The following is a 22733-nucleotide window of genomic DNA, read 5'->3' as shown; positions in this document are numbered from 1 at the left end:
ATTATCTTATTTATTATATTTCTTAAAACATATAAATATATAAGTTTTATTAATTTAAACTTTAACTATTTATATTTAGATAATTATTATTTTTTAAATTAACAGAGGCTATCCTCAGGAGTAACTTCAGCCTCGCAAAGAGCACATATAGACCCCAAAGGAAAGTAAAGCAACCATAAGTTAGGAACAGTGCTTGCCATGACAAGATGGCACCGTCTTTTCCGATATGCGGGAATCCGTAAGCAAGTAGACCTCCCACAATTTGCTGGAAACCATTCATCATGAACCATAGGGTGACTATCATCGGCTGCTCACTTCGTTTGTACCACATGCTCGACATGAACATTAAGATAGGCTGACAACTTGCTTCAAAAATACCGAGCAGAGTTTGCACGATAACAAGACCTAGAAAGTTATGGCAGAGAGCGTGAAAAGCAAGGACAGCACTCCATGCACAAATATTGAACGCAAAGAACTTGGCAATGGGCAGACGCTGGATTAACCAATTGATTGGGTATTCCACGAATAAGATAGCAATGTAAATACATGTCGTTAGCCAAGAATAATACACAATTGTAGTTGGCACTGAGCACTATTTTCTCGCTGTCAATTTATTCAAAGTACATACCTGTTGACCAACGAGACTGGTATCTTGCGGCAGGCCCATGATAGATGAGAAAGAAAGAGTTCCTTTATCCAGTGCTTGAATGAAGTACGAAATAACCATGATAGGCAGGATACGCCGGTCAATCATCCTTCGCAGCCTTCGATTTGTTACTTCATCGATCTCAATGACTTCCGTAGTTGCATATTTTGCAACTTCGGGATCAAGTCTTCCACTGCTGTCAGCAACAGCGGACTCTTGCCCGGCATCCTCAATGTAAGCCAGATCAACATCCTTGATCTTCTCGTCAACGTGAACCTTCTCATTTGCCGTCGCCGACATCCTTGATTGCCGCCCAAAAATGCACGATTATGAATGTATAAGGATACGGAGAGAGAGTGCGTGTACAGGACGAACGCACGCGAAGATGTAAAGTCGAGTGGAATGATCTGAATTGCATGCCCTGCCTTTTATAGATAACCCAGTTTCCGCAAGTTCCTCACATTTTAACAACGTTTCCCACCAAGGAGATTTATAGGGGTTTTTGAATTGAGCTTGGTTACGCCGTCTTTTGCTACCTGAGTCCTGAATTTTCACACCGTTGACCATTCCAGACACATGGTAACGTAAGAAAACGCATCCTCGGATGTCCGCAGGTTCATTTTTTGATGTAGTCCATTTCGGAATGGATAGTTACAGCAATAGCAACTAGAACAAAGACAAGCGCATGTAAGAGAAGAAATGGACTGGGATGAAAATAATTTAATATACTCTGCAGTGACATCACGCTGGTCAATCTTAACTTTATAGTTCATTTAATGCTGTCAGTATTGCTGCAGCAGTAGCAGCAGCCACCAATGTTAGCAAAAGCCCACGAACTCGGGAAGGATAGGAACGATAAGATGTCTCTTCACAGTTTGCTACCATGCATGTCACGGGACTCTGCCGTTGGGATCCGGGGATTCCCTGCTTCTCAAAAATCTACACAGTTAACTCGTCTTTAACCTTTTCACTACCATCTGGCCCGTACATCAATTATCATTCTTTCACCAGATTGCACTCTTGAAAGTAGGTAAATCCGTCAGTAAGTCCTTTTCCATCATCATAAAAATAATCTAACAATCAAGATACTCGTAGTTATCGACCATTCTCTTCAAATAGCGTACCAGAAAAGTATTCTTCATAGACAAATGATCGATGATCGGTGATAAACTTACTGATTACCATATGCAATTCGTTAATACAAACTATCCGCCGCGAGAAACCATCTTGATATGTTCGTATCTGCTTCTTGGGAAGATCGATTAACTGCCAAACCATTGACCTGTTCCTTCAAGATTCATAACCCTTCTCCCTAGTCACCCTCTTTCCATCCGCTCGAAAATCTTCTTGATCAATAATATGTGAAGGAAGAAAAGCCAAACAATCATGGGAATGTAAATGGGCAGTTTTCTTGCATTTATTCATCACTCTTTAAACCAATAGTGCCGTTCCGTTCATGTTTAGCCATGTTTAGCAATACAGTGTAAAACCAACGATTATCCAGGAACCACCAACGAGGAGGCGGCATAGTCGGTGACAAACTTGACCAACTTGAAGGGACTCCCGAGGCACACATTCGCAGGCGAAATTACGAAACTGCGCGCGTCCTTGCGAGGAGATTCAAGTTGAATTGTCTGCATGTTTGGAGCTTGTTCAATGTTTGCAGCAGGATCTAGCAATCTGGTTAGCCATATAGCAAGTGCTATCTCGTTAGCTTGGCAAAATCTTTTTTGAGAGAGTGTAGAGTTGCTCCACAAACTCCTGCCATAGATGTAGAGCTTTAACTACAGAAAGCGAGTAGCGAACGCGCCCATCATCGTAGCTGTGCCGGTTATGAACATCATTCTGTACGATATTATGTACCGAAGTATTCGACTTCCTTGCCAGTTGATAACCTCCTTAGCGAGCATTCATGGAAGCCAATTTTTTGTAGCTTTTATTGCTGTTGATGTAAAGTATCTGTATAAGAGGAAAGCTACATATACAAACTGGATCTATGGCTCTACTTGAAGTGTCGGATAAGAATTTAAAGTCATCAAATAGAACGTAAGTCTTGCTTTTCGCTGCAATAATAAAACGGATACAACTGCAGAGTGGTACAGTAATCAATGCACTTATCCAGAGTTGAAAAACTGTGAACTATCGTTGTATTGCTCTATTTTCTGTTTTGGTGGAGTCGCCAAGAGAAAAAGTGAAACAATCGCCGCATAATTATCTGAGCATGGATCATGCAGGTTTGTATCACTTGCTTCCTTTCCCAAAACCAACTTGGTCTGTATGGCTTCAGAAGGTCGCACTGACGGTCCGGAAAGTTTCCAGCACCTGTTCCCTCCTATGGCGGTAATAAAGACGCCTGAGGTGGAAACGCCACCGCAACTCCACCAGCAACAGCAGAGGTCGACAAACGCGACGAATTCAAACAGCAGCGGCGACCTCGAGCAGGTCGATTATGTCCTTGTCTTCAAATTCCCAACATCAAGCAAACATCGTCAAGACGAGCAAAACAAAGTCATGAACGAGTTGAAGCGTCTTATCTCTAAACTTCAACGCGTCAGTTTGCGGTTCCAAGTCAAACCTGGTCGTACCAAGGATACGCTTTTAATATTGATCTATTGTCCTGAAGATACTCTTTATGAAGAATTCAAACGCGAACGGTAGGAAAAGCAAACTGCATGAAACTATGTGTAAATGGACATTGTATTAATATCAATATGTAGGATACGCGATTTCTTGCTTGGTATCCGTGTCCAGGGAATGGAGAAGCAGCAGGACTCTGAAGATTTTGCAGACGAAGAGTACCAGCACTTGACGGAGGCAGAGAGACTGAGAATTGTACATGAAATATTAACTGGACCAGAAAATGAAGGTGGAGCGAGTATCTCACCGAATGTCGATCCGTATGTGGAGAGCATCATGCCCTTGCACAATGCGGAATTTGATCATGTGGGTATTCACGGAGATGGTGGGTTCCAGAGCAGCAGACTGATAATATCAAAAGGCATGGATCAGAGCATGGTCGAAAAAATGGCTAATTAGCAGGAAAGACCTGAATAGCATCCGGGACCATTTTGGAGAAAAGGTAAGACCCAATTGCCTAGTCATACCAAGACAATCGGTTCCTAAATCTTTCCCTGTAGATCGCATTTTACTTTGCATTTGTACAGAATTACCTAATCTGGCTCACCGCACCTGCATTGCTTGGATTTCTCATTACGATAACGGGAGCGCGATCGCTGAGTACCTGGTACTCTTTGACCATGCTAGTCTGGTCAGTACTGTTTATTGAAGCATGGAAAAGACAAGAGAAGGAATTGGCAGCTACCTGGAACGTTCGCAACTGTTCAAAGCACGAAAAACGTCGATTGGAATTTAAAGGTGACAAGACTGTTCTGGACCCAGTGACTGGTGAAGAAATGCCATATGCTCCTATCTGGAAGATTTTCCTTCGCAGGGCAATGTCTCTACCAGGAGTTGCAGTTGGAGCGGTTGCTTTAGCGCTTATTGTGGCTGGCGTCATCGCCATTCAGTTGTTCTTGCACGAGTATTACACTGGACCATTCCATCAAATTTTGGTAAGTCAAATCTAACAAGGAATAATTCATCAGTGTATTGAGACAATGTAGCATTACACACCAACTATCCTTTATGTACTTTTTATTCCCACCATGTCCAACATTTATAGCTACTGGGTGCGACTGCTTAATGACTGGGAAATGCACAAGACAGAGTCTTCCTGGGAATACCACTACACCCAGAAGATCTTTATTGCAAACTTCCTCGTATCTTACCTCTCCTTAGTAAGTCCAGGCCAATTAGCTGCATGTTTGGCTATCAAAGCAGACACTAATGAAAATATTATCACAGTTCTTTATCGGCTGGATATACATTCCATTTGGCGAGCATGTTTTGCCATACTTGACAGAATTGAATATCAGCCACGAGCACAAAAAGGTCGACTTTCAACGCCTGCAAGGCCAGCTTATATACTTTATTGTCACTGGGCAGATCATTGGATTCTGCACTGAAATGTTGTTGCCTTATGCTATGAACCTTATCATGGCGAAGGTCAAGCGACTTGCCAAGAAGGATACGAACGAGAACGCTGCTAAGACTGCTGCCAGTGAAGGACGTCTCCTGGAAAAGATCTACAAGCAGGTCGATCGCCCTGAATACAACATCTATACCGATTATGTTGAAATGGTCATTCAAGTAAGTTATCGAGTTATTGCGTCAGATCATTATAAAGGATTTAACATTTGTTCTCTAGTTTGGCTATGTAAGCATGTTTTCAACCGTCTGGCCCTTGACGGCATTGTGCTGCATTGTTAATAACTGGATTGAGCTACGCGGGGATGCAGTCAAGTTGTGCAAGTATACACGGTAAGCAGTAGCATAACATTTTGCCGACTAGTATATATTCTGACCTGCAACTGCTCTTTAGTCGCCCCGTACCTTTGCGAGCAGAAGGCGTCGGCCCATGGATTGGCAACATAGTACGTGTTTATTGCATCCGTTGCCAAAGCACTTTTCATGCTTACATTTTTACAATTAGGAAACTCTAACCTGGTTATCCTCTATTACCATGGCATCGTTTGCTTACATGTTCCATCCGTCGACCAATCTTCATTCGCCGTACACTCCAATCTTTGCGCTGCTAGCAGTATTGCTTTCTGAACACTTGTATGTAGTTGTCCAGCTCGTGGTCCGCGGAGCCTTGAATGCCATACCCTCTGTCTCCGATATTCTCGTTCGAAAACAAGAATTTAAGATGAAAGAAGTCTGGCTCAATCGTCTGCGCCTTCAAAAATCCACGGGTACCAAGCGAGCCGACACTGGCACAGCCGGCGCTGTAACTGAATCTGAAGCTAAGGAACAGGAGGACGAAGGTATCCGTCTTATTCAAAGTGCATTCAAGACTGAATAATAGCGTCATATTTCTTGGTAGTTTTAATTATGAATAAAGGCTTGTATGTATGCACTGTAAAGTACAGTATATCACGTCTCGAGGATATCGATATGCTTATCTGCCTTCATATTCTCCTAAGCTGAACCCAATTGAGCAATTCTGGTCTGCCGCTAGAAGCAAAGTTAAGCGCCATAGATTCTGGAAAGAGACTCGACGGTCGTGAAGACTCCTGTCAACTCCACGAGACTGTCGGAATTACCTATGAGATGATGTATGCTTTGACCTTCTTCTCGCCTTTACTGAGCAAATTCAACTAAAGTACTCATATAAACCAGTAGCGTACCATGTTGAAATAAATTCAGGTCCTCTTTTCCCTCAGGACAATTCCGACGTCAAGAAGCCCTTCCCTAGGATGGATTCTAACAGTCACCTTGAATCTTCTGCTATTCCTCCCCATGAGACCTCTGCTCTCCAAGAGTTAAACACTCGAGTTCAAGCTCAACAACATCTTATCGAGGAACTTCGTTCTACTGTAGCTAGTTCCCGTTTGCCGCAAAGCACACTCTTCCCACTTGCCCGCATTATGAATGGTCTTTTTCGGCCGATTTACTTGCTCGTCTCCCGGACTTGTCTTCTGAATTATTTTCTAACGTGCTTGACGATGATACTAAACGTTCACTCATCGAAATTTACCCGCCTCTCCAGACTGTTCGATATCAGCCGCCGAATGCGCTACCTCAGGCTCATGCTCGTTTTTCTCGTATTCAAGCCAGGGAAGATGCAACGCTTAAAAACATACAATACCAAATCTCGGTCATTTTCCGTTTTCCTTTGGATGTTGTTGCTTTTGAACTCTTGGACCTCAAGCGGTTGCTGACCTGATCCACAAGAAGGCAATAGAAGAAGTTTCAATCATAGCCTCGGTTTTTGCAGCTCGATCTTCATCGTCCCCAAGGGAACACGAGGCTTCCAGCCGATCTTCAATTTACGGCGTCTCAACAGCCATCTTACTGCCTCATACTTCAAGATGGAAACCATTCAAGAGATCATGCGGATGCTTCGGCCTCACGACTTTCTTACTTCTATCGATCTGACGGACGCCTTTCTTCATATTTTGGTTCACAAGGCTTCTCGACGCTATCTACGTTTTCGTTGGGAAGGCAGAACATACCAATTTCGAACAACTCCTTTCGGGCTATTCCTCGATCCATGGCTCTTTACAAAGATAACATGGCCAATTTTGACCCGGGCTCCTTCGCAAGGGATTCGGGTCAGGCTTATCTGGACGATTGGATCGTCACGGACAAGACTTCCCGGGAGACGGAACAACACACCTCGATCATTGTAAACAAACTGCAGGTATTAGGTTGGCTAGTGAACACCACCGAGTCAATGTTGGACCCGTCTCAGGTTCTTCATCACCTAGGTTACGAACTGGATACTCGCATCATGACAATCCGTCTGCCGGGTGACAAGCTGCGAGACCTTCGTCGCTCCATCCAGCAGTTATTGAAACATCCGGTACAAACACCACGAAGAGTTCACAGCCTGACAATGCGCATCCAAGCGGCGACCATAGCCATTTTCCCGGCTCGACTTTGCACACAACACCTAATGCGCTTCAAGAATCAAATTGTCAAACGTCTGAATGATTGGGGTCGTCACCATCAACTGACGCAAGGTTGTACCAAGGAACTCCAGTGGCGGGTGGAGAATCTACAACTCTGGAACGGTAGATCAATCATTCCACAGGCACCAAAACACGCCCTCTATGTGGACGCCAGCGACAGAGGCTGGGGCGCACACTGGAGGAACAAACGAATCAGTGGTCTTTGGTCTCGGGAGGAAGCTCAGCAACCCATCAATTGGCGAGAGTTGAAGGCCGTCGAGCTAGCACTTCAGACATTCCGTTCTCTACGTCAGACATCCATTCGGATCCGCACAGACTATGTGACGTCACTAACATACATCAATCGTCAAGGAGAAACTCGCTCGACAGTCTTGTCCGACCTAGCCTCATCCCTTTGGAAAATGTGTCTCCCGCAAACTCCAACTGACAGCGGAACATATTTCTGGCAAGAACACCATCGCGGACATCGAATCTCGCTGCTTTTATGCGAAATGCGCATGGTGAAGTATTCCAATAAAAAAGCTCAGATGCTCAACTTTGAGCAATTTCCAGAGTACCCGATTCTCAAAAACTATTTGGCAACCTGTTTATATAAGGGAGCCCACCCTTTTAACTTTTTTTTCTTTTTTGTATTCTCATCATATTAGATATTTCAGTACTCTCAGATTAGTATGTATATATGAAACAATAAAATAGCTCAATACAACAGAAAAGAGTCACACGTACATCAATGGAGACTCTCTCACAAAACCTTCCCAGAACATCGATCGTCTCTGGGGGCCTCATACAATCGATCTCTTTGCGAATCGGAACACGACTCTCCTAACAACTTACGTATCTTGGAAACAGGATCCGCAAGCAGTTGCGACCAACGCGTTGACGCTCAATTCGGGCGAGCTCAAGAACTCGTTTGTCCATCCCTCTTGGAACCTTATCTCGACATGCTTGCAGAAGATTGTTCACAAACGACTCACAGTGACTCTGGTGACTCCTCTTTGGCCGAGCGCTCCCTGGTTTCCAACGCTGACTTCGCTGGCGCTGGAAGCACCTCTTATCCTCGATCCGCCGAGAACAATTCAGCTAGCAACTCCCCTCACACCTTGACCCTTCACCAATCCGAAGTGGAAACTCTCCATCTAACGGGTCTGCGGCGACGCTTCGAATATACCGGCCCTTCGAAGGAGGCCCAAGACGCGCTCACTACTGCTTTAACATCCAAAACAAGCGCCTCCAAGACCGCTTTCCCGCGCAGTGGTAAATTTGTCCCCTACGCTTAGGTACTTGGCTTCATTCCCCAGGGATGACAACTTTTCGCTCCTACAGACGAACTTGAAGACGGCTTCCTCTTAGGTTTGGTTGGTCCTCTTCGACCTTCCGACTTGAATCGGAGTAATTTGCAGGCCTGCTGTGTGGACTCGGATAGTCATCTTCAACTGTGCATTGTTGCTCCCAAGGAAACGCGCAAAAATCAATGCATCATCAAGTCCATTCTTATCCATCTCAACACCTTTGATGATTCTCTGTGCCCTGTGGCTGCGTCCAGCTCCCTACGGGACCATCCTGCCGCTTGTAACGTCCGCCCACTGGCGGCTCTTTTTGTTGACTCGCGCTACCCAAATCGTCCAGTAAAGGTTCAAACCATTCGGGCAAGGCGTCTTTCCGCAGATGCTCGTCCCACTCCATCAGTTCGCTCTTTGGGTTCGCACTTGACATTACATTCGGGTGTCCCTTTAGACAACGTTATAACCCGTGGCAATTGGTCCTTCTCAACACTGTTTCAAGACCATTATCGGCGGGATCGCTCAGTTCGCACCACTTTTATGAATTTATTACTACGGTCTTCTTGACGTCCTCGTCTCTGGAGTTGGCTGTATCATTTCGTCGGTAAGTCCGACAGTCCGGTGGAATTGACGGGGTCTTCAAGACCGTCAATTCTTCTTAGCAATTGTATCACTAGCTGGACTTTGCTAACTAGAATACGTCCACGACCATAACACAATTAAAATATTAATGTCTCCAACTAGTCGCGGACTTGCATTTCGATACACATGCGAACGCTTCGGTATACTACAACGGCAGAAAAGGCTCGGCTTTTTCCCTGGACGGGTTCGAAGTGATCGCCAAACCAGCCAGGCTCAAGAATGGCCAAGCTGCCCGATACAGCCAATAGAGCCTGCCATTTGATCCAGATCATGAACCAGCGCAAACACGAGTATCAATACAGAAAGCGCGATACCGCCCACCCCCAAAAGCCTCACGTCGTCGTCATCTACGTCGCCAACTTGGAAAAGGCAAGTCTAAAATGTAGCACGATAATGTTCTTTAAGTTATCACATGCTTGAAGAGGAGATTGAGAAGACGCGGTCAAAGCTACGGCGGCTCGAAGAAATGCGTGATACCCTGAAGCAAGCTCTGGATGGTCCCCCTTCGCCGTGAGCCAGTCACTATCCCTCCTCAGTCAGGATGCGTCCACGACCTTTCTTTTTACCCCTCTCAAAGATGCTATCGGGACACTCCTCATACTGTTTGACCCATCTCTGGGCTGTGCGAACGTGAATACCCAATTGTTTCGCTGCAGCAGAAGTACTCATACACTTCTCAATCTTCAGTTTAAAGAATCTGGCCTTGTCTTGAGGAGTGTAAGAGTATAAGTACGTTTTTCAGTCACTTCCCTCATATGAGAATTCTCATCTCTGGGCGTATGTACTTGCATCGCGTTAGCTTGAAATTTCTCCGCAGGTTTCTTTTGCAAATAATGAGTACGAGAACTAATCGTCTCAAGAGCATATTGTTCCTGGTCAACGATGTAGTCCATGGGCTCATGTCTCCCATTCTCATCGACAATATTTCCTTATCTATCTTCGTATAAAAATTGAGCACATGTTTGAAATGGTAAAGTAGTGAAAAAGGGAAACCGTGAGGGAATACAGTGGCGGGAATATACACCTGCGACATTACAAAATAGGATTACGGGCCTTGGAAATATCCGCGGCGGCCGCGTTGATTATTACCCAAAACAGGAGTCGCATTAACTTTGGGCTGCTAGACGCCGATTGTGTAGACTACTTTGTATATCACATTTCAACCGAAAAAGCAGAAAATGGTAGATGGATATAATTGCTATCAAAAGGTAGTAAATGCTCATGTGATCCCTGGGGTATGAATTCAAGTATCTCGAATCATAGAGAGATTATTTAAGATGTGCTGTCTGTGCATCGATGCAGATGATGCTCGTGTCACCACGGCAGAGACAATAACCGCTGTGAAAGACGGTAAGGAGGGGTTGGATTACTTTTTGCTTTTCAATTTATTCCATTCCTTTTTACCAAACTGCACATCCTTGTGCGAATCTACAGGTGTATGTTTGAATTGTACCTCGCCAGCTGCGCTGATGATACTCATCGTTACGATTCAAAGTGTGTGTGCCTTGCTTGCAACTATTATTCAGCCGCCGTCTTCTCCTTCTTCTTCTCCTTCCCTCGTCTCACCTAAAGCTGACGATTCACGATGATTACTGAAGAAACTTTTAGTCGCACCTATCTGGACGCTTTTCTGGTAAAATTGTTTTGACGACCTTTCAGGCACCAAGCCGTTTCTGACAACAGACAACAGACCGAGCGACCCAGGGACGGTGTAGAACTTGTACAGAACCGACTGCGCAAGTCTCTAAAACTCAACGAAGAGCTTGCAGAATATTTTAAGGAAAGGTAAACAATAATAGACGTATCTTTCGCATATCAAATTTACTGATTTGCAAATATTAGAGCTCACGCTGAAGATCTTTATGCAAAATCGATAGCCAAGTTGTCAAAAAAGTATTTTGTTACGGATAAATCAGCTTTAGGGTAATACAGCTGGAGGAGGAAGATGGTATCACGGTAATGCCAACTCACCGAGATCTGTATAGGTTGATGGTTCCTATATGGGAAATGCTACAAAACGAATTAACAGAACTGTATACTATTCACTCTGTACTCTCGCTAAAGATCACAGAAGACATTGAAAGACCTCTACGATCTGCAATTCAGAACGACAAGGACTATGAATCAATTAAGTCGGTATGTCCTGTGTGCTTTGGAAAGCAGCTTTGCAAGGAAATTAAATTTTTGAACATAACAGCTCGATATTGGGATGCAGCGACTTGTCAAGGATTTTGACGACCGATTAACACGTGTACAAAAGGTAACATCATGGACTATCCGGATGCGCGTTGGCAGGGAGAAACTGAGTCCAACTTGAATATTACAGTATAAGAAAAACATGGGCAAGAAAAGTGAAGCTGCAACAAAACTAGCCGATGCAACAAAGGGCCTCGAGGATCTACGAGCGCAGTGGCAACGAAGCGGTGCCGACTACATTGAGGTATGCAGAGCTTGGTTGTTCCGTTCGTCATCGTACTAAGGACTTTTTCAAAAGAAACACCAAACAGTCGATGAACATCGTCTGGAAGCTTTAAAGAATGCGATTCAGAATTTTGAAGTGCTACAAACCGATCATTTGCTGAAACGCATCGAGGTAACGCCCTTTAAATTATATTGTCTTAGAGTCATAACCGCTTAGCAATGCTCTCCCCTTTAGGTGTCAAACAATGTATTGTCGGCTGCTAGCGAATTTGATGTCCAAAGAGAAATCAATGCGTTTTGCGCATCAAAGCCAGAGAATATCCATTCTCTGAAACCAGCACCGGCAGGAAATACCACTGAAGAACCATTGGCTCCAGTACCTGCCATCCAGACGACAGACACAAGTCTCGACATACCGCGGTCAGAGCGATCCGTTGCATCGTTTGAGTCGTCAGCTATGCAGGAGCCCATACCTACTCCGAGTGTATCCGACTCGAATAGATCAAAGGCAGGAAGCACCAAGAAAGCCGGTCGAGAACGAAAATGTAAGCATACGTGCTTTAAGTACAACATGCACCGTATAACTCATGGATATACAAAATAGTCTTATCTACACTTGTATCAATTCGTCGCAAACCAAAGGCGACAGAAAACAATGGTTATCTCAACGCGGACTTGGCACCGCCTGCCATGAATCATGACAATGATAGCAGCAGCTTTATATCCAACGGAAATAGTATCCACGACTATGCCGATAAGCATAACCACAGTAATATCCAGAGCGACGATGCGGCCTCCTCTGCTGCTCCAACATCACCAACCTCGTTTAGATCAGCCACGATCGAAAAATCATCAAGCCAAGCTGGAAGTATCCTTGGTCACGACCAGCAGCGCCAGGTACGTCATTCCTAATCCTAATTGGGGAACATATCCGAATCTGTAAATGGTTGCTAAAATATCGACGGGATCTGTACAGCAGGAACCGATGGTGGATGCAGAAGGTTATACAATTCCTCCTCCAGATCGGGCTGCTTGGCCAAGTGATGCTGGAGTAGCGTCTCTGATCGATGATGATTTCTCGTCTGATAACGCTAGGTAAAAAGTATAACGGAGCATCTGTGGATGGCACGAAATGCTCATTATCACAAATACACTTGACACAGCACTTTTAGTAACCAGCAACGAATCCGCGTCGATATTAAGAACGAATCTGTGGCCGAGGAGGACAAAACGGCTGCTGTCGCGTTGAATCGTGTTTCATCAATATTGAAGGAAAAGAGTCCATCGGCGTCTGGACGACGCAGAGGCAGACGAGAAATGCGTTCTACCCGACTTCTTAACCCTGTTCAAGAGTTGCAGCAACAGCAGCAACCGGAGGCTAGTGCAAGCGAGCCTGTCACTCCTATTCCTAGCTACGTTGAGCCCTTATCACCGTTTGAAGACGTGGCTGCACCTGCCACCACTGCCCCTGCAGCAGCACCTCCGCAGATCAAGGTCCAAATCATCGAGACAATACATGCACAGCTGAAGGATGGCAAAGTAGTTCGATCGGCTATATGGGGAGAAGTGAAACTCACATACCACGGTCCTGCTGAGACATCAGCGCCCGTCTGCTTCAAGTTTACACCCCACAGCAGTTCATCTCGGGTTGTTCCCAATGCAAATTATCTGAAAGCAGTAGAAGTTCATCCAGGAATTTATCAGCTGCAGACAAGCATGTACCACCTGGCCGGCGAGAGCGCCGTCCCGAGCATCAAATACCAAATCGACATGGATCCACATGACGCTGTGATACCGCTCTTGGTAAAGCCCATGTGGAAGTGCGACCAAGACCAAACACGTCTGCTCGTCAAATATCGCAAGAATAATAGCAGCACTTTGTCGGATGTGCATGGTGTGTTCTTTATGACGACCGTCAGCGGCAACGTTCAGAATGTCCAAAGCATCCCAGCAGGACAGTGGATGGTCGACCAGCAGCGAATGGTGTGGCCAGTGGACGATTGGCAGGATTCGGGCGAGCAGACACTTCGGGCAAAATTTGTTACTACCGAGCAAGGATCGCCCCAACAACTCGCTGTCCGCTTTGAAGTCAAGGATGCATTAGCATCCACCGTCTCTGTCACGCGGCCTGACAACGTTCAAGAGGGATACATTTGGGCAGATGTGCAAATAGTGGAACGGATGGTGCGCAGCGGTAAATATGTAGCTGAAGTATAATGATGATATCTTCAAAAATGTGTGTGATTGTTATTTCTTGTTCTCTATTATTACTACTATTATCATTTGGCTGGTACGAATGCAGAGCGATCTTTGGGAGGCAGCTGGGCTACCTCGGTAATGCTTGTGGCCCAACCTTGTTTCGTCGTTTTAGACTCTCATTTTTGGTAATATCACGGGGCCAGAGTGGTAGTTTTGGCTCTCTTTTGATGCAAACGTCTCGCAGCCACAGTTACTGTTGGACTCGAAGTTTGTTTCCTAATCAACGACTGAATTCTCAATCGTCCTCCTTTTCATTTCTGTTGTCCTTTTCTTTCCTTTCCTGAGTCTCAAATAAGACAACAACCAACGATGGGAAGCTGGCAGCCTCAGCAACAAGCTCTCAGGGAGCTGCTAATCTTGCTACAAGAGGCAGCTCGCCCAGATAATCGAGAGCAGGCACTTATGCAGCAGGTAACGATACGACAATAAAGCAAAGGATGCTCGTGCGCAAAGAAAAGAAAAAGGCGCACGTATGCACTCAACTTGATGTGCTCACCGAGCATCCCATTTCCCCCTCATGTAATTCAAGAGGCTTGCATCGTTCAATGAGATCCCGGACTATAATTCGTACCTGGTGTATATCTTAACAAGGATGCGGCAGGAAGACGCTTATACCCGCGCGATTGCCGGCTTGACTCTAAAGAATAACGTTAAAGCGTTTTTCAACTCGATCCAATTATCCGTGCTCGACTACATCAAGGCATGCTGTGTTGAAGCGTTGGAGCACCCGGACCCAGATGTCAGCGTGCGCAAGACAGTTGGGTCAGTTATTGCTGCCATTGTCACGGGTGGCCAGGCGCATAACTGGCCAGAAATTCTGCAGGTCCTCGTGAACAATCTGGACAGCTCCGATCCCTTTACTGTCGAGGTAGAGAGAAACAATAGAAAGAGAGAGATCTTACCTGGTGCCGGAGAGCTAAAGAGACTGAGAAACATTTGTATAGCTGGCCATGGATACACTGAGAAAAGTGTGCGAGGATGCTGCGCGAGACCTTGATCAAGAAATGGAAGGCGTCCGTCCTCTCAATTACATGATACCCAAGCTGATCAGCTTCTTCCACAATCCCGACCCGAAACTCCGCATCCAGGCGATCGCTGCCACGAGCCAGTTTGTTATGCTAGGCACACAGGCTCTGCTGGTCAACATGGAAACATACCTGGCTGGTCTGTTTGCATGTGCATTCGATAAGAACACTGAAGTTAGGCAGGAGGTTGCGCGATCGCTGGTCATGGTCCTGGAGGGCTGCCCTGACAAGTTGGAACCGTCCCTGCCTTCGGTGTTCGATTACATGATCCAGTGTACAAAGGACGACGACGAAGCTGTTGCGCTCGAAGCATGCGATTTTTGGATCCAATTCTGCAATGTTCAAACCATCTCCAAGAGACTCATACCCTATCTAGATAGAGTAGTACCTGCTCTCTTGGACCGCATGGTTTACTCTGAGACCGACCTTCTCATGATGGGTGGAGCCGACATGGATACCAACGTCCCTGACAATGAGCAGGATATCCATCCTCGATGTTACAAAGGCAAGACACGGTTTGGAGGATCAAATGGCAGGGAAGCTGCCAAAGATGGTGACGACAAGTTACCGGATGGTGGAGAACCCGATTACGATGACGAAGACGACGACGATGTATTAGACGACGATGAAGAAGACCTTGATGATGAGGAATTCTTTTCAGAATGGACTTTGCGTAAATGCAGCGCAGCAGCACTTGATGAACTTTCCAATACCTTCAAAGGTCATGTGGTCTCGGCGCTGCTACCTCTGCTTCCGAACAAAATGTTTAGCCAAGACTGGAAAGTGCGCGAGAGCGGTGTACTAGCTCTTGGAGCCGCTGCCGAAGGTAGCAGTGAAGTAGAAATAGAACTCGCGAGTTAGCCAGGAGATTCATGTTATATCTTTGTAGGTGGTATGGATGATTTCTCGATGCACCTGCCGGAGATCATGCCACATCTGCTGTCAAGCTTAAATGACAACCAGGTAAAAAAGAGAGCAAGAAAGAGGGGAAAAAAGAGAGAAAGAAAGTTTGACAATAGGGAGAGTAAGTTCGGGGCTGACAGGCAGACTGTGTAGCCACTCATCAGATCCATCACGTGCTGGGCGCTTGGGCGCTTCTCCCGATGGTGCGTCGACCAGGCAGCATCTCCGGAAGGACGGGCTGCGTTTTTCGAGCCAGTTTTGTTTAGTTTGTTGCAACGTGTTTTGGACAAGAATAAGCGTGTACAGGAAGCAGCGTGCTCCGCGTTTGCCACACTCGAAGAAGAGGCAACTGTGGAACTTATACCTTATTTGGAACCGATCCTGATTAACCTGACGACAGCGTTTAATATGTACCAACACAAAAATCTATTGATTCTCTACGACGCCCTGGGCACGCTAGCTGAATCTGTCGGATCTACATTGAATCAGCCTCGTTGTTTGCAGTTAATGATGCCTCCTTTGATCACGAAATGGAACGAATTGTCTGATCAAGACAAGGATTTATTCCCTTTGCTGGAGGTAAGCAAGCAAGATGTTTAAAAATTATTACACATAGAAGCTTACAAAACCCTTACAACAGTGCTTATCCTCGGTCACTGCAGCCTTAGGAACTGGTTTTGCACCTTTTGCCGAACCGGTTTTTACCCGTTGTGTCAAGCTAGTAGAATATACCCTGCAGCAAATATTCCTAGCGGACCAAAACCCTGAAGAGCATGATCCCCCTGATGTCGAATTTATGGTGGTAGCCTTGGATTTGCTTTCCGGGCTTGTCCAAGGACTTGATAATCTTGTGGAGCCGCTTATTGCTAAATCCGAACCACCGCTGTTGTCATTGGTGGCTGTATGCGTGCACGTAAGTTATGCTTTCAATCCATATAGTGCTGCAAGTAAATAAATAACGCGGATGGGTGTGGTACAGGATCCTGTCACGGAGGTTTTGCAAGCTACGTACGCACTTGTCGGGGATATTGCCATTGCTTGCTTTGAGCAGCTTCGCGGATACCTCGGTCCGATTCTTCCGGAGTTGATCGAGCAAATCAATGCTAATGCTCATCTTGTATCTGTATCCAACAATGCAATCTGGGCGGCTGGCGAGATTGCACTGAGATGGGGAAGTGATATGCAGCCGTACGTCGATGCTCTCCTCCAGCGTTTAATACCATTACTCCTGGACCCCAGTATACAACCTTCTCTGCAAGAAAATGCCATGGTAACAATCGGTCGGCTTGGATACGCTTGCCCGGACAGAGTCGCCGTACATTTGCAACATTTCTTGAAGTCGTGGCTGAACAAATCACTCACGATGCGCGAAAATGATGAAAAGGATACTGCTTTCCAAGGCCTTTGCGAAATGATAAAAAAGAACCCGCACGGTGTTGCAAACGTAAGAGCCCTCTGAAAAGGATACTGCTGCACGTGATTACTAAGTTGTTTAATGCAAAGGACTTTACATTATTACTGGAAACCATCGCGCAGTGGCAGAAACCTTCAGCACCTCTTCTCAAGTGTTTTGCAGAGGTTAGTAGCAAAAATAAAAAAGATGCGGAAGGAATCCATTTTTACATGAGCTATGTAGATTTTATCAGGGTACAGGAACTTGTTAACACCAGAGCAATGGCAACAAACTTGGAATACCCTATCTGCAGATGCGCAACAGGCGTTATCACGGCGATATGCCTTGTAATATATATAACATTTTTCTTTTCACAGTCAAAATCTATTCCATGTATTTTCCCCCCACCCTGTTTCTTGAGGTCCCGCGAATACACATGCGCGTATAATTTCCTCGGACTTTTTGGATACGAAAAGGGATAAAGTTCATGGGATATTCAGGCAGGCAGGACCTGTAGTTATGTCTACTAGAATCTACGGCGGGAACCACGTGAAATAATCTCAATCACCATGTAAACTGCAAATGGTTTTGGATTATTTCAGCCTTTCATGAGTCGTCCCTCCACATCAAGGAAAACGTAACAGGCGTTCTATGGAAACCTGAAATGTCGTTCGCGACCATAAAGTTTATATAGTTGAGATATCTCTTCCGAACAATGCACGCTTTGACCAATCTAAAGTAAGGTTTGCGCGAGTCCGCATGCTGACCTGCTTGCTCCAGTATACGCTTCTCCACAAGTACAAGCTATATACGGACAAACGAGGTTAATAAGCAGCGAAATCGGGCATTTCCTTGATAAATTACCTCCACAGTCCACCAACCATCTTGTAACCCCATTTGAATTCGCCCACTGCCGTGTTTCCGAGGTAGGCCAGCGCGCCCAGATGTGTGTATGTGAATGGACCAACGTTTTCATCGATTTTATCTTCATCAACAGCCACTTGGTTAAGGAGTCGTCCTAAATAGCCGCCCTGTTGACTAGCAACCTGCGCAGTCTAAAAGGTTCGAGGATGAGTACATTGTTCCGTTAAGAAAAAGAAAGAATAACGAGGGACATACTGCAGGCAGTGCCGTCATCTTGTTGTCGACGTCTTTCAAGAGCGTTCGCATCTCGTCCATATCAATGGTGCCGCTCTTGTCGAAATCATATGCGTGGAAAAGTCTTTCTAGTTCCTTTAAATGCTGGCGTGACAATGGGAATCGGCGTCTCATATCGGTTACTGCTTCCTTGAATTCGTCAAAGTTTAATACGCCGTCGTGATTTCTATTACAAACTGAATCAGCGGTTTGGACATAGTAATAGATAATAGTTCATCCACACTCACGTATCTGCCTTTTCAAAAATCTCCATCATGTGCTCCAATAGTTTTGGATTTTCGATAGTGGCACAATCACCGATAGCAAATACAGAACCATCATCGATACCCTTGACTCTGCAGAATGCATCGGTGAGAATTGCACGCTTGTGAATTTGCTGGCCTAATTTTTCAACCAAGTTCTTTGCAAATGGAGTCATTGCTATTACGTAGTGCTAAGTGGAGTGAATCTCTTTTCATCGTAATAAGTATATACGAACCTATGCCTGTTGACCAGAGGCATACGCCGTATGGAATCTCTTTGATTTCGGGCTCTCCACCTTCTGAGCCTTCCAAACCTTTCAAGCGATAACGAATCTTGTCCTTGTCGATGGAGACAACACGTGCGTTTGTTACAATGTTGATACCTTCGCGTTCAAAGCGTCGCTCGGCATATTCACTGATCTGTTCATCAAACGTATTCAGAATATGAGATCTTGATTGGATAATCGTTACTGATATGTCTTCTCGCAGCAACTTGGGGAACTGTCAGGAAGGAGAGAAGAAAATGGATAAATAAAAGAGCTATTTACATTCCATTGTGCACGACTGGATAGACTTACCCATTTGACAAGATCCTCATTCATCCAGTCGAACACTTCTGCAGCAAACTCGGTACCTGCGCGTAAAGTTAGCGGGATGATATCATCATTGTGACAGTGACATAGGAAAAGATACAATACCCGTTGCTCCGCCGCCGCAGATCACAAAGCTCAGAAGCCTTTTGCGTTCCTCTGGAGATGTAGTTGGCAAGCAAGCTTTCTCAACATTCGTGGAAACTTTCCGCCTTATAAGTATAGCGTCCAGAATTGTTTTGAGTCTTTCTGTGTGCTCAATTCCTTCTACTCCGTGCGTGATACTGGTAGATCCGACTGCTATAATGAGCTGGTCGTATGGGAGATAAAAATGTCTGTCATCCTCCCCGGTTTCCTGGACCTCCAACAGCTTATTGTCCAGATCAAGGTCGACACCAACGCCTTCCAAAAAGTGAGCACCTCGTCGCTTTGTAATCTTGCGCATAGGTTCGAGCAGAGACCTCATTTCCAAAGTACCCTACATTGTTGATCAGATAAAAATTGCCAGGTCGTCGTTCTGTCGTCGTTCTGTCGTCATTGTGGCATATAAACCTCTTCATTTACTTACGACGGTCGCACTGGGCAACAGTGGCGTGAAAAGGAAATAGTTGGTCTCGCTTACAACCGTGATATCATATTTATCTTTATCTATCGCGTTGACCAGCGACACAGCACCCCATCCTCCGCCGACGATGACTAGCCGTGGTTTGGTCTTTGGTATGTCTGAAATATCATCATCTAGTTGACTCGTAACGATCGGCAAGTTTCTAGAGCCTCCGGTTTTTGGACGAAAGGCGAGAGGCGGCACACGTTTGTGCGCGCCTCGAGCATCTTCAACGTAATCAACATCATGTAGCAGGTAATACGCAGTTGCACCCGTCGCTGCAGTGAGACAAGCGGGCCAGAATGCTTTTTTCCACAGTGGTCTTGAAGGAATTGATGTAGGTTTTGGCGCAACCGTCGCATATCTGCGCGTTTTATGGATAACTCCTCTAAAAACGCTGCTCATAGATTATGATGTTGAGAAAAAGGTGTTGAGCAAAACGAAAGATAATGCAGCAACGACATTGACATTTTCGGTTGACAAGGGGTTAGCGCATTTCCATTTCCGATCGGGCGAGCTCTTCTGCATGAGTGCAAATGCCGCTCAAACTCTTCCAGTTCAATTTTTATTTGGCATAGACGATTATACTCCTTCTCCCTTACGAGTTAGTGCTTGCAAGTTTATCGTATGATCAGAATTGCTACTTTTTTTGTCATGTACTCAAGGCGTCAGACGAATACTCATGCAGAGATCACAATATCTAACTACTTTTCGTTGCGTGTAAGCTATCCTTAGAACAGTCACCGTGTAGGCAGAATAAAGTTTGATGGGAGCCTTACATTGTCAGGCATTTAAAAGCTCCTTCGTACTAGTTGGTAAGGAAATGTCTCGATGCCATCAGCATATATTTCAACACATATTCCATGACATGTCAAGGAAACGATCAAGCGGACAGTGCATGTTGTCCACCTTGATCGATGTTGACCGCAGTGGCCCCGAATCCAGATACGAAATGCAATGGACTATTTCAAGTATCGATCCTCTGGATCGGTAACCAGAAACTGAATAAGAACGCCGGGAACTAGTCAAAACATTGGCTAGCACCTTGATCCTATTTTCCAATCTTTACTCAACAATACTCCAGAAGATCAATCCATTGTATTGTTAACTGCTCGAGAACGAAGCCATCTGATGACTTGGCGAAATAATTTGACCAAGGACGTGTAATCTTGATCGGCGATGCAGCACATACCATGACTATGTGCAAAGGCGAAGGTGAATTTATTCGGACTGCTGGGATCAGTATAAATGAGCACATTGAAATGACATTATATACGATGTATACAATAGGTGGTAACCATGCACTGCAAGACGCTGCAGAGTTGGGTCCTTTATTGGCGGATGTATACGAGGCTGGCAAGCCTTTGGAAGAAGCTGTGCAAGAATATTACGATTCGATGATTCCAAGAGCCCAAAAAGCAGTTAAAGAATCTCACGACGCCTGTTTCTTTATGCATCGTCCCAAGAGAGAGGTAAAGCAGATGTTCATCAACTTAGCTTGCCGTCGAAAATGAAGTACGAAACAGGAGGAATCCAACTGAAACCCAGTCGACTGTGCCATACCATCCCAGCACCACATTATATAAGAATAATAGAAGAGCACATACCTTAAATGTGCAAGTCAACTTCAAATGAATGACATACTTCATAACTCACATACTTACGCCTTCGTCTCATTCATGCTTGTTAAAGTTATAATGAACAATGCACTTTAAGGTGGTAGAATTGGGAGCGACTTTCGTCGTCTTTGAGAGTTTCCAATGCAAAAAGATACAGCGTCCATCAGCTTTGTGTAGACACCCAGAAGGCTCAATGTAACGTTTTCCTTGCACCTCTCTGCATCTCAACTGCATATCACTGCATCGTTGAATGCAAAGAGTCGTACATGCAGTATTCATATGCGGTAAAATTCTATGTGATTCTTTGTACAGTCAGGGAGCTTCCGTTTTGCTTTGCAAGCATGGACAATTTGAACCGATTTTATATGCTCAGGCTTTGTTTTGCTGTTACTGCATCAATGACATGCAGCCTACTTTACAGTGACATATCAGACGAACAGTCATGGGAAGTCTAATTTATCCCATTACTATTTCTTCATGATAACAGCAAGGTGTATCCGAAGAAATCGGCTATGGATTGCCGAAGCTGAAACGATTGCTGCACAGGCAACCATGGACGGAAGAACAGCATGGTTCGTGCAGCTGGAAGTTGATAGCCTCCGTACCGTGATATCCGAATATCTCTTGATGCAAACATATCACATCGCTGGGGAGCTCCTTTCATTTCTAATTCTTTCGTGCTTTGACAGACCATACGATGGCACCATAAGCAATAATTATGCCATTAAAAGAAAAAAACTTTCAGAGTCCATTGCCAACAGGATCCAACAGTTCTTTCATTTCTCTTGTAGTACATGTGTATAAACTTATAAGTCTCCCATTGAATCCATACTGCAATAACTGGATCGGTTGTCATGAGTTCACATCCTGATGATACTTCTAGCAGTAATCAATGATCAAGGTCCTCTCGCAGTGGGATGGATAGGTTTAGGATGATTATCTGAAGGTAGCAAGATGAGTGGCTTTACATTTCCAATCTATGTACTGTACCTTTAAAGTCCGTAGAGATTCGAAGGCTGCGTTAATCCCATCTTTCTTCCTTTTCATTTGCCTTCGACTTTGATTCTACTGGTTATTTCCATTCAATGGCGAAGTCATAAATAGGCACAGGCACCAAGCGTTATGGGTTCATCTATGTGATGGAGGTCCTAGCAGGATAAAACACGGAGACAACAATGTCGTTTCCTTAACAACAGTTGAATGCAGAATACTCGTGCCAATTGAATGCGTAAATGATCACTAGGTATTAGATGATGCCCCAGCTATGTAATAGGACGGATGACCCGGGGAAGCCGTAAGCATATCACCGGCGAATCTGTCAAGCTGTCACAAAAGCCAGATTTTAGCTTCATCGACATGAAACACTTTGGCATCGCTTGTCGGAAACTGCGGGCCTATTTCCGGAAGAAGCGTGC

General features: G+C 45.1%; 9 protein-coding genes across 9 annotated transcripts; 6 read left to right on the top strand and 3 right to left on the bottom strand.

Moving 5' to 3' along the window:
- Positions 1-345: 345 nt before the first annotated feature.
- On the bottom strand, positions 346-946 carry VTP01DRAFT_5580 (uncharacterized protein; the record flags this gene model as incomplete). Its single annotated transcript, XM_069384388.1, has 2 exons — positions 346-405; positions 629-946. The coding sequence occupies 2 exons, from the start codon at positions 944-946 to the stop codon at positions 346-348; spliced, it is 378 nt and encodes a 125-aa protein (XP_069235248.1).
- A 1977-nt stretch (positions 947-2923) lies between these two features.
- On the top strand, positions 2924-5570 carry VTP01DRAFT_5579 (uncharacterized protein; the record flags this gene model as incomplete). Its single annotated transcript, XM_069384386.1, has 9 exons — positions 2924-3300; positions 3364-3589; positions 3645-3725; positions 3784-4218; positions 4270-4443; positions 4511-4855; positions 4914-5026; positions 5088-5139; positions 5199-5570. The coding sequence occupies 9 exons, from the start codon at positions 2924-2926 to the stop codon at positions 5568-5570; spliced, it is 2175 nt and encodes a 724-aa protein (XP_069235247.1).
- A 394-nt stretch (positions 5571-5964) lies between these two features.
- VTP01DRAFT_5578 (uncharacterized protein) lies at positions 5965-6434 on the top strand (the record flags this gene model as incomplete). Its single annotated transcript, XM_069384385.1, has 2 exons — positions 5965-6042; positions 6093-6434. 2 exons carry the CDS (start codon positions 5965-5967, stop codon positions 6432-6434), a joined length of 420 nt encoding a protein of 139 aa, XP_069235246.1.
- Positions 6435-6761: 327 nt separating this feature from the next.
- On the top strand, positions 6762-9352 carry VTP01DRAFT_5577 (uncharacterized protein; the record flags this gene model as incomplete). The annotated part of the gene is made up of 5 exons (XM_069384384.1): positions 6762-7682; positions 8032-8090; positions 8159-8436; positions 8506-8751; positions 9207-9352. The coding sequence occupies 5 exons, from the start codon at positions 6762-6764 to the stop codon at positions 9350-9352; spliced, it is 1650 nt and encodes a 549-aa protein (XP_069235245.1).
- Positions 9353-9626: 274 nt separating this feature from the next.
- VTP01DRAFT_5576 (uncharacterized protein) lies at positions 9627-10584 on the bottom strand (the record flags this gene model as incomplete). The annotated part of the gene is made up of 2 exons (XM_069384383.1): positions 9627-9811; positions 10509-10584. The coding sequence occupies 2 exons, from the start codon at positions 10582-10584 to the stop codon at positions 9627-9629; spliced, it is 261 nt and encodes an 86-aa protein (XP_069235244.1).
- Positions 10585-10689: 105 nt separating this feature from the next.
- On the top strand, positions 10690-13742 carry VTP01DRAFT_5575 (uncharacterized protein; the record flags this gene model as incomplete). Its single annotated transcript, XM_069384382.1, has 11 exons — positions 10690-10737; positions 10795-10889; positions 10947-11027; positions 11090-11240; positions 11302-11364; positions 11431-11544; positions 11599-11697; positions 11761-12070; positions 12130-12422; positions 12502-12620; positions 12689-13742. The coding sequence occupies 11 exons, from the start codon at positions 10690-10692 to the stop codon at positions 13740-13742; spliced, it is 2427 nt and encodes an 808-aa protein (XP_069235243.1).
- Positions 13743-14093: 351 nt separating this feature from the next.
- Positions 14094-17456, top strand: VTP01DRAFT_5574 (uncharacterized protein; the record flags this gene model as incomplete). The annotated part of the gene is made up of 9 exons (XM_069384381.1): positions 14094-14195; positions 14314-14652; positions 14729-15635; positions 15699-15772; positions 15866-16291; positions 16353-16625; positions 16692-17156; positions 17216-17290; positions 17349-17456. The coding sequence occupies 9 exons, from the start codon at positions 14094-14096 to the stop codon at positions 17454-17456; spliced, it is 2769 nt and encodes a 922-aa protein (XP_069235242.1).
- Positions 17457-17791: 335 nt separating this feature from the next.
- VTP01DRAFT_5573 (uncharacterized protein) lies at positions 17792-20104 on the bottom strand (the record flags this gene model as incomplete). Its single annotated transcript, XM_069384380.1, has 8 exons — positions 17792-17909; positions 17970-18160; positions 18225-18429; positions 18491-18683; positions 18742-19006; positions 19084-19139; positions 19204-19573; positions 19664-20104. The coding sequence occupies 8 exons, from the start codon at positions 20102-20104 to the stop codon at positions 17792-17794; spliced, it is 1839 nt and encodes a 612-aa protein (XP_069235241.1).
- A 463-nt stretch (positions 20105-20567) lies between these two features.
- VTP01DRAFT_5572 (uncharacterized protein) lies at positions 20568-21928 on the top strand (the record flags this gene model as incomplete). The annotated part of the gene is made up of 5 exons (XM_069384379.1): positions 20568-20670; positions 20725-20802; positions 20885-20914; positions 20990-21171; positions 21806-21928. 5 exons carry the CDS (start codon positions 20568-20570, stop codon positions 21926-21928), a joined length of 516 nt encoding a protein of 171 aa, XP_069235240.1.
- Positions 21929-22733: the final 805 nt, after the last annotated feature.

Source organism: Rhizomucor pusillus, assembly GCF_041956525.1.
Source record: "Rhizomucor pusillus strain CBS 183.67 unplaced genomic scaffold VTP01scaffold_23, whole genome shotgun sequence".
Taxonomy (NCBI): Eukaryota; Fungi; Mucoromycota; class Mucoromycetes; order Mucorales; family Lichtheimiaceae; genus Rhizomucor; species Rhizomucor pusillus.
Note: the sequence above shows the minus strand (reverse complement) of the source record. Positions and strands in the feature narration are given on the sequence as shown.